Source organism: Mytilus galloprovincialis, chromosome 3, assembly GCF_965363235.1.
Source record: "Mytilus galloprovincialis chromosome 3, xbMytGall1.hap1.1, whole genome shotgun sequence".
Classification (NCBI taxonomy): Eukaryota; Metazoa; Mollusca; class Bivalvia; order Mytilida; family Mytilidae; genus Mytilus; species Mytilus galloprovincialis.
The window spans coordinates 43,133,030-43,151,515 of NC_134840.1; the positions used below are offsets into that span (position 1 = coordinate 43,133,030).

At 32.2% G+C, this 18,486-nt stretch overlaps 1 protein-coding gene across 1 annotated transcript; it reads right to left on the reverse strand.

Annotated features, from left to right (window-relative positions):
* Positions 1 to 1,862: 1,862 nt before the first annotated feature.
* Positions 1,863 to 18,284, reverse strand: LOC143068007 (putative RNA-binding protein EIF1AD). Its single transcript, XM_076241739.1, has 5 exons — positions 18,178 to 18,284; positions 14,531 to 14,663; positions 11,274 to 11,382; positions 3,581 to 3,689; positions 1,863 to 2,617 (listed from the first exon to the last, which is right to left on the reverse strand). Exons 2-5 carry the CDS (start codon positions 14,615 to 14,617, stop codon positions 2,431 to 2,433), a joined length of 492 nt encoding a protein of 163 aa, XP_076097854.1. The 5' UTR covers positions 14,618 to 14,663; positions 18,178 to 18,284; the 3' UTR covers positions 1,863 to 2,430.
* Positions 18,285 to 18,486: the final 202 nt, after the last annotated feature.

Sequence of the window (18,486 nt, forward strand, 5' to 3'; positions counted from 1 at the left end):
ATGAACTTATAAACCACCTTTGAAGGCTAAATTAGCACTCATCTGTCTAAAAATGAATTTTATTACACAATAACTTTCCTATTTTAAAAATCCACAGGGGCCAAAATGCGAAACTAAACTCCTAACTGTGTATTGCTACCTTAATAGTAAATATTTTTTTCAAATTCTCCCTTTTAACTTGTTTTCTGAGTTCTGCTAGCTAATACGAGTAAAATGGCCTTTTATTTTTGAAAATTGGTTGAGTAATGAATATTTTATGAAGGTTAGCAGTTGACATTGAAACGCGACAAAAACTGATTTTAAAGAAAGGTGCCAAGTCAGAGTGTAAATCTTGTCTCTACCTCAATTTTTTGCCAAATCTTAAAAACTGTACCTCTTTTGTCAGTTTTTTAATGTTGAATATCTTAATAAGATCTCTGATGATGCAACATTGTATAAAATTTAGCAATTTCAAGCATAAAAATGTTTATCTTTATGCTTATTGCATACCAAAGACTTGATTAAAAAACTTGGTGATAGGGAATCAATTTCTTACATCTGATTTAACTATACATTTAATATATGCCAAAATGTAACATGAAATCTTGATAAAAACAATAATTTGATATATTCGCAAGAAAAAAACCAACGCGTGCAATACTTAGGCTACTACATGCAGCCCAATCCATCAGAAGCAAGAGTTAAGCAGATAGAGTACAAATTTAAGCCTTGTGTCAAAATGCCTAATTTTGGTTGCTAAGGACTGTAAACAATAAAATTGACATATATTGTCATTCTTAAATACTTAATTTACTCAGAAATTGATTAAGAATCTAAATATCAATAGATTTGTGGCATGAAAAGTCTTAAATTATACAATTCTGAGCTTGGTAAGTATGCCATAAGGTAGCAATAAACAGTTAGGAAAAAATACTAAAATTTGCCCTGATGAATTTTACCATCCCCTTTTAATTGCTTTCTTGCAATATCAAGCTTACTGTTTGTGTCATATATGGGCATATGTATGTAATCAGAATCTTCCATAGATTTTATATCCAGTATATAAAATGGTAAAATATAATTTCTTTTTGGTGTATCCATGGCAACAATCTGCATTTATTTGTTATAAAATATTGCAAAAAGGGGGGGAAAGATGTCATATATTTCCCCAAAATTTGGCTAAAAGTAGAATTTTAATCGCTTGAAGTAATACCTTTTCTGAAACTGTGTACATATATCATTCAGCAAATCCAATGATAATCATATGTCTTTCATCTCATTTTTTTGTAAAATTGCGTCAAAAACTTCGCGTAGAAAAAGAGTGTTTGTAAACAGTACATTAATTTCTGGACCGATGGCCGGTCTAGCTATGAAAATACGGATTGTCAAACAGAAAACAGCCCATAAAACATGTAAAAAATAATCTTGATGAACTTATAAACCACCTTTGAAGGCTAAATTAGCACTCATCTGTCTAAAAATGAATTTTATTACACAATAACTTTCCTATTTTAAAAATCCACAGGGGCCAAAATGCGAAACTAAACTCCTAACTGTGTATTGCTACCTTAGCTAACACCGCCGCCGCCGCCGTAGCCGGATCACTATCCCTATGTCGGGCTTTCTGCAACAAAAGTTGCAGGCTCGACAAAAACCAGGTTAACTTATAACTGGTTAATAAAAAAACATTATTAAAACGTCAGTCATCATTACACCTGTGTTAATACAGACGTATGTAACTGTTTTCATGCATATTAGTTTATCAAATTAACGAATACTGGTGAGAAAATTATAGCACAGAATATGAATTTATTCTTTTCGTTAAATTAAAATTGACATCAATCAGTCATTAGAATCCTTTAAACAAAACAACTTTCAAAGCATTTCAAGTTTGATAGACAGCATCTTTTAATTTTCAATTTGTATCTTTTTACAACAGCACAGAAAATATTAAAATTACATCAAATAAAGATCTGATGATGATAATGATGATAATGATGAATTAAATTGACATCCAGTGGCAAATATTACATGCATTTTAAGATGAGAACATGTTAATGTGATATATAAATGTATATATGAACTCTGCTCTGTACCAAACCTAAAGGCTGAGTCTGATGTTGCCTTATGCATATAAAAACATGTTTGTCCACACAACAATTTGTGAGATTGAAAAAGAAAGCACAGTTTATGATAAATAACAACGTTTAAATAACTATCTTGCATCAAGCTTCCCTGATATTACATTGTCATTGAAATCTAAACAGGGTGATTTTAATTAAATTTCATATCACTTGTAAGTTTTAATTTCGATAAATAAAGTTAAATCTGTTGTTCATCAATTGATATGACATGCCGTATGGAAGAGCACTAGTACAGTAGTACTACAGTCAGAAGTAATGGCTCTGTTTTAAGCTTCCTTTTCGTTGATTGTTGCATCTTCAATGTGTTTTATGTTACATCATCATCATCTTCACTTGTTTCATTGTCACTTTCTTCATACACTGCTACTTTCTGTCTATTAGTATTCACCACAAGATCTCCGACATCTTCATCAGAACTGTCACTAGGTGGCAGCATATCATCTGGTATCATCTGATCCTTTTCTGTGTTTGTTGTTTCCATGAAAGCATCAGGCCTATCAGAACAAGAAATCAATTATTTAAAAATCTTAGCAAGTGCGGGTTACACAGTCTAGCCAACTAATTCCATTAATACATAATATATGGATTACTACATATATCTATACATTATTTGAGTAAGGTCACAGTAACTTTTGCTTTAAATATTAGTAAATTATGTCAATAGTCCTACAGAAAGTAAGTACGGGTAACTGCGAAAAGATTTAAGACAGTTTAGTATGTTTTTCAAATGTTTTCTAATTAAGTTCATCTAAGCTGATGTTGTTAGCATGAGAGTAACTTTTAATAATGTCTTTTCTTCTATAGCCCTGGTTTTTAGGTGAAATGAGTAGAGGTAGCATTCAATTCTGATGAAAACATTATGTTAAGGCTTCTGATTGTTTCTGCCTAGCTTTATTCCAAGACTTTGTTTGGCCTGTTTAAATTTTCCAACCAGTTTATCTGGCCTGAATTATTCGATGTGTGCAAAGAAAAAGTAATATTTATGAAAAAAATAACTTTCTTCACAAATCTGTGGCACATTCCAATACATTTTTGAATTTAATGGTAGTCACAATGACGTTGTGTGTACAAGACAATACTATTTTTTTGGTAAACTGTACCCTTGTATAAGAGAAAAAATTGTGATAACAAAATTGTCAATTTTTTGTGACCTGTTTTTATTTCAACCATTAATCTGTTGAATATAATTTTAATAGTATACATTGTATGATGGCGAAAAACAATTTCTTAGCTTGAAAAGTCAAAACAAACAGGACAATGATCTGACAATCCCTATTAGTGTTTTGTGTGTTGAGCTATTTTCTGCTCTGACTGGCAACTGTATATCTGTATAATAATCATTTTCTGAAACCTAGCTGGAATGTGCAACAGAACACACAAATCTTACCCAATGGGATTCTCTTATAGTCCCCTTAATTGTTTTAAGCAAAATTCTTAAGTTTTTATAAAAATTTTACCATTTCCCTTCTTCTTTAATATATTTGATCTGGTCCTTGTAAAGGATTCTTGAAATTTCTGCCTTAACTCTGTCTCCTTCTTCTATTGGTTCTATGAAAACAAAATCTCCTGGAAATAATGAAATGTATGATGAAATTTGTGAAAATTTAAATAACTGTAGATAAATGTATAAGAATCCTGCAAATGTGAAAATATGTCATAAACCATGAATAAATCAAAGCAACCATTATATATCTATGCCTTTCAGTTGTATGATGAAAATATCTAATAAATGGATAACTAGGTTTTATTTAAAAACTGATTTAGGAGAGAAATACTTTGTATTTCTCTCCTAAATCAGTGTACATGTATAAACTAGAGGCTCTAAAGAGCCTGTGTCGCTCACCTTGGTCTTGTGCATATTAAATAATGGACACGGATAAATTCATGACATAATTGTGTTTTGGTGATAGTGATGTGTTTGTAGATCTTACTTTACTAAACATTCTTGTTGCTACAATTATCTCTGTCTATAATGAACTTGGCCCAGTAATTACAGTGGAAAATATTTTCTACAAATTTACAAAAAATTATGAAAAATGTTAAAAATGAACTATAAAGGGCAATAACTCCTTAAGGGGTCAATTGACTATTTTGGTCATGTAAACTTATTTGTAGATCTTATTTTGCTGAACGTTATTGCTGTATACAGTTTATCTCTATCTATAATAATATTCAAGATAATAACAAACCAGGTGCTCCACAGGGCGCAGCTTTATACGACCGCAGAGGTCGAACCCTGAACAGTTGGGGCAAGTATGGACAAAACATTCAAGCGTGATACAGCTCTGAATTTGGATTGTGATCAAATTTTTGACATTACATGGGTTTTTTTTACACAAAACAAATGTCAAGATTTTACAAATCAATTAAAGATTTCTTCTTCAAACTTTTTAAATCTAAAATTAAATAGTTGACACAGCATAGGTTTCTGACACAGAATGAATGTGGTCTAATGAACTTAAAAGTTTTTTTTTGCCTTTGAGCAATTCACTATGCTGTTGAATATTAATCCTCTCAAAAAAATGTTTGAAGAAATTTTCTTTTTATTTATGAAATCTGAAATGAGAAAAATTTAAACCCCCCCTTTTTTTCACATCCCCGCTTCCCTTTTTCCAAAACTGATATCAATTCAAATTTCTAATGAAGTTTGCAACAATAACTACTCTTTTATATACATCATAAAATATTAAAATGTAAAATAAAGTGCTTGTTATCACTGAATGGTAAAGATTGGTTGGTAGTAAACGTGAATATACATTGTTTATTGTATAAAACAATAAAAAAAACTTCATCAGCAACATTTTATATTGGCAAATTTCCAATGAAGTTATTTACATACAGTTATTGGCAAATAAAAATAGAAAATGACATCATAGTCATGTCTGGCAAATGTCCAACATACATTATCTAAAAACATTTTAAATAAGATAAGGAAAAAAAGCTTCATCAGCAACATTTTATATTGGCAAATTTCCAATGAAGTTATTTACATAAAGTTATTGGCAAATAAAAATAGAAAATGACATCATAGTCATGTCTGGCAAATTTCCAACATATATTATCAACTACTATTCTATACAAAGAAAGATAACTCCAATTGAAAATTAATTGCTATTGCACAATATTGTGCAATTAGATATTTCTTGCTATTGTGCAATACTGTGCAATTGAAAATTTCTTGCTATTGCACAATACTTGATATGGAATCCTGATTTGGACCAACTTGAAAACTGGGCCCATAATCAAAAATCAAAGTACATATTTAGATAAAGCATATCAAATAAGCCCAAGAATTTAATTTTTGTTAAAATCAAACTTAGTTTAATTTTGGACCCTTTGGACCTTAATGTAGACCAATTTGAAAACTGGACCAAAAATTAAGAATCTACATACACAGTTAGATTTGGCATATCAAAGAACCCATTTATTCAATTTTTGATGAAATCAAACAAAGTTTAATTTTGGACCCCTATTTGGACCAACTTGAAAACTAGGCTAATAATTAAAAATCTAAGTACATTTTTAAATTCAGCATATCAAAGAACCCCAAGGATTCAATTTTTGTTAAAATCAAACTAAGTTTAATTTTGGACCCTTTGGACCTTAATGTAGACCAATTTGAAAACGGGACCAAAAATTAAGAATCTACATAGATAGTTAGATTTGGCATATCAAAGAACCCCAAATATTCAATTTTTGATGAAATCACGCAAAGTTCAATTTTGGACCCTTTGGGCCCCTTATTCCTAAACTGTTAGGACCAAAACTCCCAAAATCAAACCCAACCTTCCTATTATGGTCATAAACCTTGTGTTTAAATTTCATAGATTTCTATTTACTTATACTAAAGTTATGGTGCAAAAACCAAAAATAATGCTTATTTGGGCCCCTTTTTGGCCCCTAATTCATAAACTGTTGTGACCTCAACTCCAAAAATCAATCCCAACCTTCCTTTTGTGGTCATAAACCTTGTGTTAAAATTTCATTCATTTCTATTTACTTATACTAAAGTTATTGTGCGAAAACCAAGAATAATGCTTATTTGGGCCCTTTTTTGGCCCTTAATTCCTAAACTGTTGGAACCAAAACTCCCAAAATCAATCCCAACCTTCCTTTTGTGGTCATAAACCTTGTGTCAAAATTTCATAGATTTCTATTCACTTAAACTAAAGTTATAGTGCGAAAACCAAGAAAATGCTTATTTGGGCCCTTTTTGGCCCCTAATTCCTAAAATGTTGGGACCAAAACTCCCAAAATCAATCCCAACCTTCCTTTTGTGGTCATAAACCTTGTGTTAAAATTTCATTGATTTCTATTCACTTTTACTAAAGTTAGAGTGCGAAAACTAAAAGTATTCGGACAACGACGACGACGCCAACGTGATAGCAATATACGACCAAAAAATTTAAATTTTTGCGGTCGTATAAAAACGGCAAAATTTCCTTAAAATTACCAATTCAGGACAGTAACCTAACAACGGGTTGTCCGATCCATGTGAAAACATCAGGGCAGATAGATCTTGACCTGATATACAATTAAACCCTGTCAGATTTTCTCTTAATGCTTCGGTTTTTGAGTTATAAGCCAAATACTGCATTTTACCCCTATGTTCTATTATTAGCCGTGGCAGCCATTTTAGTTGATTGGCCAGGTCACGCCACACATTTTTTAAACTAGATATCCCAAAGATGATTGTGGCCAAGTTTGGATTAATTTGGCCCAGTAGTTTCAGAGGAGAAGATTTTTGTAAAAGATTACTAAGATTTACGAAAAATGGTTAAAAATTGACTATAACGGTCAATAACTCCTAAAGGGGTCAACTGACCATTTTGGTCATGTTGACTTATTTGTAAATCTTACTTTGCTGAACATTATTGCTGTTTACAGTTTATCTCTATCTATAATAATATTCAAGATAATAGCCAAAAACAGCAAAAATTCCCTAAAATTACCAGTTCAGGGGCAGCAACCCAATAACGGGTTGTCGGATTCATCTGAAAATTCAAGGGCAGATAGATCTTGACCTGATAAACAATTTTACCCCATGTCAGATTAGCTCTAAATGCTTTGGTTTTTGAGTTATAAGCCAAAAACTGCATTTTACCCCTATGTTCTATTTTTAGCCATGGCGGCCATCTTGGTTGGTTGGCCGGGTCACGCCACACATTTTTTAAACTAGATACCCCAATGATGATTGTGGCCAAGTTTGGTTTAATTTGGCCCAGTAGTTTCAGAGGAGAAGATTTTTGTAAAAGTTAATGACGACGGACGACGGACGACGGACGCCAAGTGATGGGAAAAGTTCACTTGGCCCTTCGGGCTAGGTGAGCTAAAAAAAGGTCTTATTATTTCAACTTTACTTGACCTGTGATTTTTTTACTTTTTATAAAAGAAATCCCATTCCAATAAATCCTCAAATTTAAAATGGTTCCTCCCTTAGTTACAGGCAGGTACATATAACACAATTTTACCCCCTCAAAATATATCATTGATTCCAATCATTATCATTAAAAATTGCATTATTATTTGAATAGAGATCAATATGAAAACATTTAACACTGTTTTACAATAATCTTTTGGAATCAATTCTTCTTTTCAATTAAGAGACGGTAAATCCAAAAAAATATAATGCTATTGGAATTTTGAAACTTCCTTGAAATTCAGAACTTAGGCCACACCAATTTGATCCCTTGTTCGACAGACCCGTCGCACCTATTTTTTTCAAAACAGAATTTTTTTATTTTTTTATATTCCCGCTTCCCGCATCCGGAATTGTAATCATGTCCATTTTCCGCACCGTTTTTTTGTTGTTGTAAATATTATAAAAAGATATCAACATTTGTTAAATCATAGTCTAACCTGTATATAACCAAGGATTTGTATAGTATTACTATACAAATCCTTGATATAACGAATTTAAACATAAAAGCACCCCACCTCACTGTGTAAATATCTGTGAGAATATTTGTTTCAGCATGAAACCTGGCTGGAGTGCTCTGATAAAAAGTTATAAAAGCGGGTATTTCCGTGAAGAACAAAAAAAATGGTTTCTTTCCCCCTTACTTATATTCCCTATCAAAAAATGTTCGTTGTTAGAATAAAGTACAAAGAAATTCTGAAGGATTTGCCATCAACTGCAATTATATTGTATGCTGGCGAACAAAACTATCCATAGGCGCTGCATGTTTATGCACCTGTCCTGATTGATTCAGGAGCATGTCGTTCAGCAGTTATCGTTTGTTGATGTTGTTCATTGGTTTTTCCTGTTTGAATATATAAATTAGATCGTTGGTTTTCATGTTCGAATTGTGTTCGCTAATAATCTTGGGGTCCTTTATAGCTTGCTGTTTGGTCTGTATCAAAGCCCTGTGTAAAAGGCCGTACTTTGACCTGTGTTTGTTATTATCAGGTTAAGAACAACCCTCCCTCAGACAAGGGGTCATTTTACTGATGTAGAAAAGAAAATAGAAATACCAAGGATTTGTATAGTTCTTCTATACAAAACCTTTGAACACTTAGAATTTTGTACTAAAAAAGAGGAGAGTTACATCATATTTTAAACAAATTTTTCTAAAAGAGGGGTCCACTTATTTTGAATAATATTAAACTGTTAAAGTAAATGTGTTAACATGGTTAAAGTCAAGGAATATTACTAAATTCTTGGACATGTTTTGACCATTTAATACCAGATAGATATATAGTTCTATGAGAAAATATGAGCCCTTTTGTACAAACAACAAGTGAAACTGCGAGCTACTGCTCACTGATGATACCCCCGCCGCAAGTGGATAATATTAATAGTGTAAAAATATGCAAGTGTTCGGTAAACAGGAAGTTGTCAAGTGATGAATCTGAAAATGCATCACACGGTATAGCTGACTTATATAAATCCTGAAACCAAATTTCAGAAATCCTTGTATTGTAGTTCCTGAGAAAAATGTGACGAAAATTTTCAACTTGGCTATCAGTGTAAAATCATACAAGTGTTCGGTAAACAGGAAGTTGTCGAGTGATGAATCTGAAAACGCATCACACGGTATAGCTGACTTATATAAATCCTGAAACCAAATTTCAGAAATCCTTGTATTGTAGTTGCTGAGAAAAATGTGACGAAAATTTTCAACTTGGCTATCATGTGTAAAATCATACAAGTGTTCGGTAAACAGGAAGTTGTCAAGTGATGAATCTGAAAACGCATCAAACGGTATGGCTAACATATATAAATGTTGATACCAAATTACAGAAAGGGTGGATGTGTAGTTCCTGAGAAAAATGTGACGAAAATTTTCAACTTGGCTATCATGTGTAAAATCATACACGTGTTCGGTAAACAGGAAGTTGTCAAGTGATGAATCTGAAAACGCATCACACGGTATGGCTAACATATATAAATGTTGATACCAAATTAAAGAAAGGGTGGATGTGTAGTTCCTGAGAAAAATGTGACGAAAGTTTCATGGGACGGACTGACTGACGGACTGATGGACGGACGGACTGATGGACGGACTGACGGACGGACTGACGGACTGACAGACAGAGGTAAAACAGTATACCCCCCCTTTTTTAAAGCGGGGGTATAAATATATTATAACTTATATTGATCCCTCATAAAACATGTAAAAGGGATATTTATAACATTAACTGATTATGATTTGGATGGAGAATTGTCTCATTGTCAGTCACGCATACATAGACCAGATTTAATTATTTCTTGGTGAACAGGGAAAAAATACTTCAGAAATTAAAGAAATGTCAAAGTACAAGTGATAAATCAAGTTTTAATATTGTCAAAACCTATTATTTTATGTTTACAACAAAAAATTATAATCACTCGCCTTTACTTTTCAAGCTTCGCCTCAAAAATTTGCAAATTAAATATTTTTTTATTAAAATTTTCAAATCGCTCGCTCGCTCCAAATTTTGGAGTCCAAAAATCTGTAGAACAAGAAATTAAATTGGTGTGGCCTTAGTTTGACAAAAAAATAAATGAAGGTTGGAAATCATCAGGAAATTAATGTACCGTAGGCAAATTTGAGTGATCTCCCTTTGTCCTCAAATGAAAAATGAAGCAAGTTATCTAGGGATAAAAGATGATGTTGGTATATTTCTGCATGCCTTATCTCTCTATTAACAGCAATACAATACTACACTGAGTAATTGCAAGTGATGTAAATAACTCTAACAGATCCAACTTAACCCCACAAGTCCAAAATAAATGATTATTTATTAAATTTTATACTATTAATTCTATATTAGGAGATGCATACCCTATCAGAATAATCATCATGTAATCATTCTGAACTAAAACAAATTAAAAAAAAAAACCAGCGATTCTTGATGTATCTTTGAGTGATTCAGAAGATTAACAAAATAATACCAATTATAGCAGAATGAAAAATAATACCAATTATAGCAGAATGAAAAATAATACCAATTATAGCAGAATGAAAAAAAACTGGTATTTTTGAGAATATTTCAATGATATGTAAAAATCTCTATATACCAAGTAAGCCTTCAGAAAATCTCTATATACCCGGTAAGCCTTTAGAAAATCTATAAACCCGGTAAGCCTTCAGAAAATCTCTATATACCCGGTAAGCCTTCAGAAAATCTCTTTATACCCGGTAAGCCTTCAGAAATCTCTATATACCTGGTAAGCCTTCAGAAATCTCTATATACCTGGTAAACCTTCAGAAAATCTATATACCGGGTAAGCCTTCAGAAAATCTCTAAATACCCGGTAAGTCTTCAGAAAATCTCTATATACCCGGTAAGCCTTCAGACAAAATCTCTATATACCCGGTAAACCTTCAGAAAATCTCTATACACCCGGTAAGCCTTCAGAAAATCTTTATATACCCGGTAAACCTTCAGAAAATCTCTATATACATTTTGTACCTGGTAAGCCTTCAGAAAATCTCTATATACCCGGTGAACCTTCAGAAAATCTCTACATACCTGGTAAACTTTCAGGAAATCTCTATATACCCGGTAAGCCTTCAGAAAGTGTCAACTTCCATTAACCTTTGCATTAGTGCTATACATGTTCTTATACAACGTACACAAGATCCACAAAAATTGGGTATCCAACCCATAATAAAGAATCTTGTTTATGTCATTTCAACATGAAATCAAACTATGTGCTATTACCTCTTTTTATCCAGACATTTTTCCTGAATCGAGTGGGCATGCTTACAAGGAATGTTTGGTTATCAGCTGTCAGTATTTCGTGGAGATTGTTACCTTTTCCTGCTACAACCTATAATAAAATATAACCTAAAGCATCAACAACATTTCAAATTTGGTCACACCATTCAAGCTTGATACTGTCTGAATTTGGATTATGATCAAATTTTTGACATAATATAGATTTTTGACACAAAATAAATGTGGACAAAGATCTTACAAATATATTTTGTGCAATATTGTGCAATTTAAGATTTCCTCTTGAAACTTTTCAAAAATCAAAATTTGATTTTTTTTTTACAAAAAAATGAATCCCTTAAAAAAATTATAAACAAAAAATCCCCCCCCCAACTTATTGAAACCCTTCTTGGAGCAATAACCCCAAAACTTATTTCATACCTTTCCTTTGTAGTATGGAACCTTGTAGTAAAATTTCAGAGAGATCCATACACTTAAACACAAGTTATTGACTGGAAACTAGAAACATGCTTCTTGTTTGCCCTTTTTTGGCCCCTTATTCCTACATGTTTTGGGCAATTAACCCAAACTAAATCCCAGCCTCCCCTTTGTTATTTGGAACATTGTAGTACAATTACAATTTCAGAGAGTTACATACAATTACACACAAGTTATTGTCTGGAAACTAGAAAAATGCTTGTTTTTGGCCCTTAATTTCGAAACTGTTGGTCCCATAACCCCAATAATGAATCCCAACCTTCTACTTGTGGTATTAAACATTGTGGGACAATTTCAGAGCAATTGAAGTACTAATAAACAAGTTATCATCCTGAAACTAGAATAAATTGCTTCCCCAAGCGCAGCTGGATACGACCCCAGAGGTCCAACTCTGAACAGTTGGGACAAAAATGGACACAATATTCGCCCTTGACACAGGTCTGAATTTGGATTGTAATTAAATATTTGACACATGTCAAAAAACTAAGAATTGGTTATACGATTTAGATTTATATATTTTTTGCTTTTGTGCAATTCACTATGCTGTTGTAAATTGACCCCCCTGCCCCCCCCAAAAAAAAGAAACAAAAATGTTTACCCCTTTTTTTGCTTTTGTGCAATACACTATGCTGTTGCCCTTTTTTTGTTGCAAATAGTTCAAAACCTGACATTTCTTTGTACGTAATTTACAAGTAGCAAAAGGGGGGTAAATCCAAACAAACACAACATTGTATTTTAAATGTATTTGAGTTACCTCCCTTACACTGCTTTTAAACTGTGTTACTTGTCCATCAACCAGAAAAACCTAGTCCCCCCCTTCTTTGCCCCTAATTCCTTCATGGTTTTAGCCATAACCCCCTTAAAGTTGATCTGAACCATCCCTTTGTGGTATGAAAACTTGTGGTATAATTTCAGAGACACTTATACACTTAAACACAAGTTATTGTCTGGAAACTACAAAAATGCTTATTTGGGCCCCTTCTTTTACCCCTAATTCCAAAACTGGTGGGACCATAACCCAGAAAATCAATCCCAACCTTCCTTTTGTGGTATTGAACCTTCTGGTAAAAAATTATAGAGATCCATCTTCTTAAACTAAAGTTATTGTCCAGACACTAAATGCGTCTTCGGACGACGAAGCAGACAACATGATAGCATTATACGACGCAATTTTTTTTTTTTGCGGTCGTATAAAAATGCTTTTTTGGGCCCCTAATTCCTAAATGGTTGGGACCATCATCCCCAAAATCAATCCCAACCTTCCATTTGTGATATTGAACCTTCTGAAAAAATTTCATATAGATCTATTCACTAAAACTTAAGTTATTGTCTGGAAACCAATGTGTCTTCGGACGACGATGATGCAGACGACAACATCATACCATTATAGGATCCAAAAAATTTAAATTAGATATTTGCTTTATCTGCATTTAAAAGTAAGTTCTAAAATAAATTGGACAGCTAATCACCTCAAGAATAAACATCCTTTCTTTATAACAAAGCCATTGTAAGAGAGGAAATTAAAATATGATTTTGAAAAATCTTGGAAGAAACCCCCACCCCCCTTGATTTTTTTGAAATTTTGAAGATTTGAAGATTATTGTATTTTCTGGAAAAACTTACACATGTTATTGTCTTTAAACTAGCAAAATGCCTGTTTTTGGACCCTTTTCCCCCCTAATTCCTGAACGTTTGGGGACAATTAACCCCAAAATTATTCCCTGCATTCCCTTTGCGATATGGAATCTCGTGGTACAATGTAAGAGAGATCCATAAACTAACACACAAGTTATTGTCCAGAAACTACAAAAATGCTAGTTTTTGGCCCCTTTTTGGTCCTTAATACCTAAACTCTTGGCACTGTAACCCCCAAAATGAATCCAAACCTTCTACTTGTGGTATTAAACATTGTGGTACAATTTCAGAGCCATTGAAATACTAAATATTAACTTATACACAAATTAATATACTGAAAATAGAAAAATGCTTGTTTTGGCCCACAATTCCAAAACAGTTGGGACCATCATCCCCAAAATCAATCACAACCTTTCTTTAGTGGTATTGAACCTTCTTATTAAATTTCATAGAGATCCATTCACATAAACTAAAGTTATTGGCCGGACACCAAATGTGTCTTCGGACAACGCAAACGACAATGACAGCATCCTACCATTATACAATCAAAAAAAAATATTTGCGGCCGTATAAAAATAAGGAGTTGAGGTAAAATTGCCAATGAATCAAATATCTACCAAAGTTTAAGCAAGTGGATGTAAGCAACAATCAAGATTATAAGCAAAAGTATGGCCTCATCAATGGGAAAAATCTGTACCGTATTTTAGGCTTTAAAAGAGCCAAATATGCAAAATATGAAACAATTTATTTGAGAAAACTATCAGCCTAATTTACATGTATTACATGTAGTACATGTAGTTAACTTGTAATACATGGTTAGTGTAGATTTTGTATAAGTTTCAAAATATCCTTCAGTTTGTGCATAATTATTCTTAAAGGTAAGTATAGGTGACAAGGTGTATACGTTTCACAACATTTGGTTGAGTCAAACTAAAGTAAGAGAACCAAAATCACATTACATGTATGGGATGTACTGACGGACATTTCTGTGTCATTGGTCTCTTGTGGAGAATTGCCTCATTGGCAATCATACCATATCTTCTTTTTTAATTTTTTTTTTATAAAATAATCAGGACTCTTAGACTAAAACTGTATAATTTATACATGTGAACATTAAAAATTGACCATACCTTAACAATCTGTTGGTTTTCTTCAGGAAGGACATATTCATCTAGTACTTCTTTAGTTACATGCTTTCTTTTTGTTGCTTTTGACATGTTATTCCATTAATCTATATGTATTTAGAAATTAGGTCAAAGGTTACTGAAAATAGAAAAAGAAACAGAACAACATTATTTCAACTACCATAAAACTTCTTTAAAATTTCATCCTAATACAAAATGTACATGTAGTTATATCAGGGAACAGTATATATTTTGATGAAAAGTGACTTATATTGGTTTATGAAATTCGCAATTGCTGACAGGGATGGGGTAATGGTAATCTGTAATTGTAATGGATGGTAATTGAATTTGATTACATTTTTTTCTAGTAATCGACAGTAATCGATTACATGTAATCGTAATTTAATCGATTACAGCAAAAATTATGATGTTATCATCGATTACTTTTCGATTACTTTAGTAATATAGTTTGATGAAATATAATCTATTTTAAATGAAAATATGTATGTATTCATCACTTTATAGTATAGATTAAATAGAAAGTATTAATAAGCCTTCAGAGTCTATCAAATGCCTTATTTGTATCTATTGTCTCAAGCTGCGTTATGATCAACCAGATCTCCTACCAAATTTTACTGTATATCCAGCTTTTGTTTTGAATCAATTGACTTTACCCTCTTCAATGATTGTCAATAATTTAAAGACCTTTTATTTTGAAATAAGAAATGATTAAAATAAGAAATAAGTCTTATGTTAAGTTCTGTACTACATTGACATTGAAGCGTAATTTTTAATAAGAGTTGGAATTTTAGCTACAATAGATAAACAGTTGATTCGTCATAATAAGAGGAAACTTCCAACATTGTAATGAACTATATTCAAATAAAGTTAAAAATTAGTAAATACAAAATACCTTACTTAAGTCAGTATGACAGTAAATATTTGAAAAACATGGAGAAAATAACCTGAAATATAAAAAAGTGACTGAAGCCATATGCATGTGATGTCATTGCAAGAACTGTATCATCACTCACTAATGTTGAAAACCAAAATTTCAAGAATTTTTGAATATTTCAGATCCTCAGTATTAAAGAGCTTCCATCTAGAAAACAACTGTGAACTTAAAATTTGAAAACAATGCTTGAAATGCTGTTTTTATAAAGTTCTAAATTTCCACTATACATACGTTGAACAACATATTTATATTTAACTTTCTTTATTATTCTTTTGTTATTTTGTAGCATGTAATTGTCAGTAATCAAAAAGTAATGTGATAACTTTTAATAAAGTAATCAATTGCAATCGATTACATACAAAAATCAGAGTAATCAATTATTAATCGAATACACAAAAGTCCTCAAAGTAATCGATTACATTTGTCAGTAATCATGCCCATCCTTGATTGCTGAGAATGCCATCGTTGCCATTTTTTTATTATCTCATTTGCATTCTGTACTCTTCTGTGATGAAATGATGAATGGGATCATTATAACAAATTTGAAATGATTTTGACATGAAATATGGTCATGGGTCAGGATTTCAGAAGACTACAATATATGATTATGAATGGGGGGTGTTTTTGAAATCCCAGCTCACAGGCACTTGTTTCTATCCATTGGGAGGTGGACTATCCATATACATTAAATAGATGGATAGTCGACCTTCAATGGACAGAAACAAGTGCCTGTGTCGAAGCGGCACATCTGTACCCATAAAACCCATGTTGAGACCCCCAACCCCTGCCGTGCATTTAACACACTTTATCATGCTTCCCTACGCCTATATCACCCTGCTCTGTCGCTTCATTATTCTCGTATCAAGGCTTCTAAACGAGACCAGACATTATCAGCAACGTCACAATGCGAGAGGAGACGTTATTAAGCTTGCTTTCGTCAAACGTAAAACTCTCTTAGGAAGAGGGAAAAGACCAGTATTCATGTAATAGAACATTAAAAAGATAATCTGTTTTTCTTCTTATAGATACAAAGTTATCAATCTCAGCATGTCCTTAAGAGTACTGTATCGTAAAATATCAGCCGCTCGACATAATGTGAAACTTTTAAGGTTCACATTGTCATGATTGTGGCTCGCAGCTGATATTTTACGATATCAATGTGTAGAAAATCAGATAATCTATACATATAGGTACAGATTTAATGTGAACATCAAGTCCTGTCACTATATATGTACCTGATCAACCGTTATTTTTGACGAATTATAGTTAACCCGTACCAATGTAAACTCGTACCAACGTCAACTCGTACCACTAAATAATAACTCGTACCAATGTAAACTCGTACCACTGCTAACTCGTACCAATGTAAACTCGTACCACTGCTAACTTGTACCAACTTATTTAAATGCATTTGATTGGTGTTTAATTATGAATATATACTGTTATTTTTCTCAATACCTCTTAAGTCTGTAAAATGTATATAATTTGAAAGTAAAATGACCAATCTGTAGCTAATGTTCCATGTGTATTAGATATAGACATACCTTGGCAGATTTGATTTGTTGTCTCCCTTGAATCATTCTTTTTTAAACTTATACTGATAACCATTGGATTTAATTTTTAATCATTCCAAATCAGTTACATTGAATAGATTTGGGTACTTTTCTTTTGTTTCTCGAAGGTATTTTATTCACTGAAAGAATTAATTTAGTGTGTTTTAAAGGTTGTAAATTGTTTATGAACAACATGTTAAAAGTATTAAATTTTTAATATATAATATTTTGCACAAGCTATGATTACCGACCGAGCAAGGGTTGCATAGCCAGTGAAAGTTGTTCTTTTAGTTGTAATGATAAACGAACGAGGTAAGGGCAAAATAGCCAGTCACGATCGTTTTCAAAATATGACAACTTCTTTTAAGATTTTAAGTTATGTCATGTTCATTTAATTTGTGAGATATGCATTGCTTTGAAAAAGAGTAGTGACACCTTCACAGGAAAGTAAATGAGACCTGAAATCTGAAAACCTGAAAACAAGTTGATTAGTTAATAATCAACCAATAATCACACAATCAAAGGAATATCATATATTAATTAGCAGGGTATTAAGGTAATTAACAATTTATATTAGTATCTTAATTTAAAAAAAACGTATTTTTGTCCAAGTTTTCATTAAAATCCAGTATAAAATTACAGTAATTCAACTTTTTTTTTTATTAATTTTAGAAAGAAAAAACACCACAAAACATTCGTATTTTTTAAAATATTTTTAATGGTACGACTTCCCAGTGGTACGACTTTAAGTTGGTACGAGTTAACTTTTTTTGGTACGAGTTAACATGGTACGAGTTTCAGTTGGTACGAGTTAACTTGCTTCAATTTTTGACAAGCATGCATTACTTTTTGAATGATTTTTTTTAATTGTCATGCTCTTAAATTTCTCTAGAATTTTGTCAGAGGAAAACTTATGATTACATCGCACTATACAATTAAAACCAACTATTTGAAGGTGTTTTGAAAATGGTACAAATACATGTACTGCAAATTATGACAATGTCCAACATGCGTTTATCAACCACAACTGAAAATTATAACCGGAAAATTAGGCTATTCTGTATTCTGGATTAAATGTTACATGGGCTATACCACATAAAACCTTATTTTTAACTAGTGTTTTTAAAACGAAATATGAGAAATACCTATAGTTCATGCGTTCACAGATTTCGCAACTAACTTTGCCGTGGAATAAATATATCAATGTAAAATTTCTGCTTAAAATCAATTTGACTAAAGCTCATAATAATAAACACTGATTAGACTTCACAAAAAAATAGTGTAATCAGAAACCGTTATCGGAGAAGAAACGCGATGAAAACCGGATTTATTCGCTAACTGAAAAAAATAAACGAAATAAAACTCAGGGGGCCGTGTCAATGAAAGTATCCTAGGATATGTCCTAATGTAGTAGGTGGTTCTCAATGCCAAGAAATACACCAACGAGAGCTTAA

Bases quoted from the DNA above. Each gene is read 5' to 3' on its own strand.
- LOC143068007 (XM_076241739.1), bottom strand. From the start codon at position 14,617: ATGTCAAAAGCAACAAAAAGAAAGCATGTAACTAAAGAAGTACTAGAT. The intron at 3,690-11,273 runs GTAATAGCACAT...CATTATTTCCAG, and splicing joins AAATGTCTGGATAAAAAGAG to GAGATTTTGTTTTCATAGAA. The intron at 2,618-3,580 runs GTAAAATTTTTA...TTGTTCTGATAG, and splicing joins ATTAAAGAAGAAGGGAAATG to GCCTGATGCTTTCATGGAAA.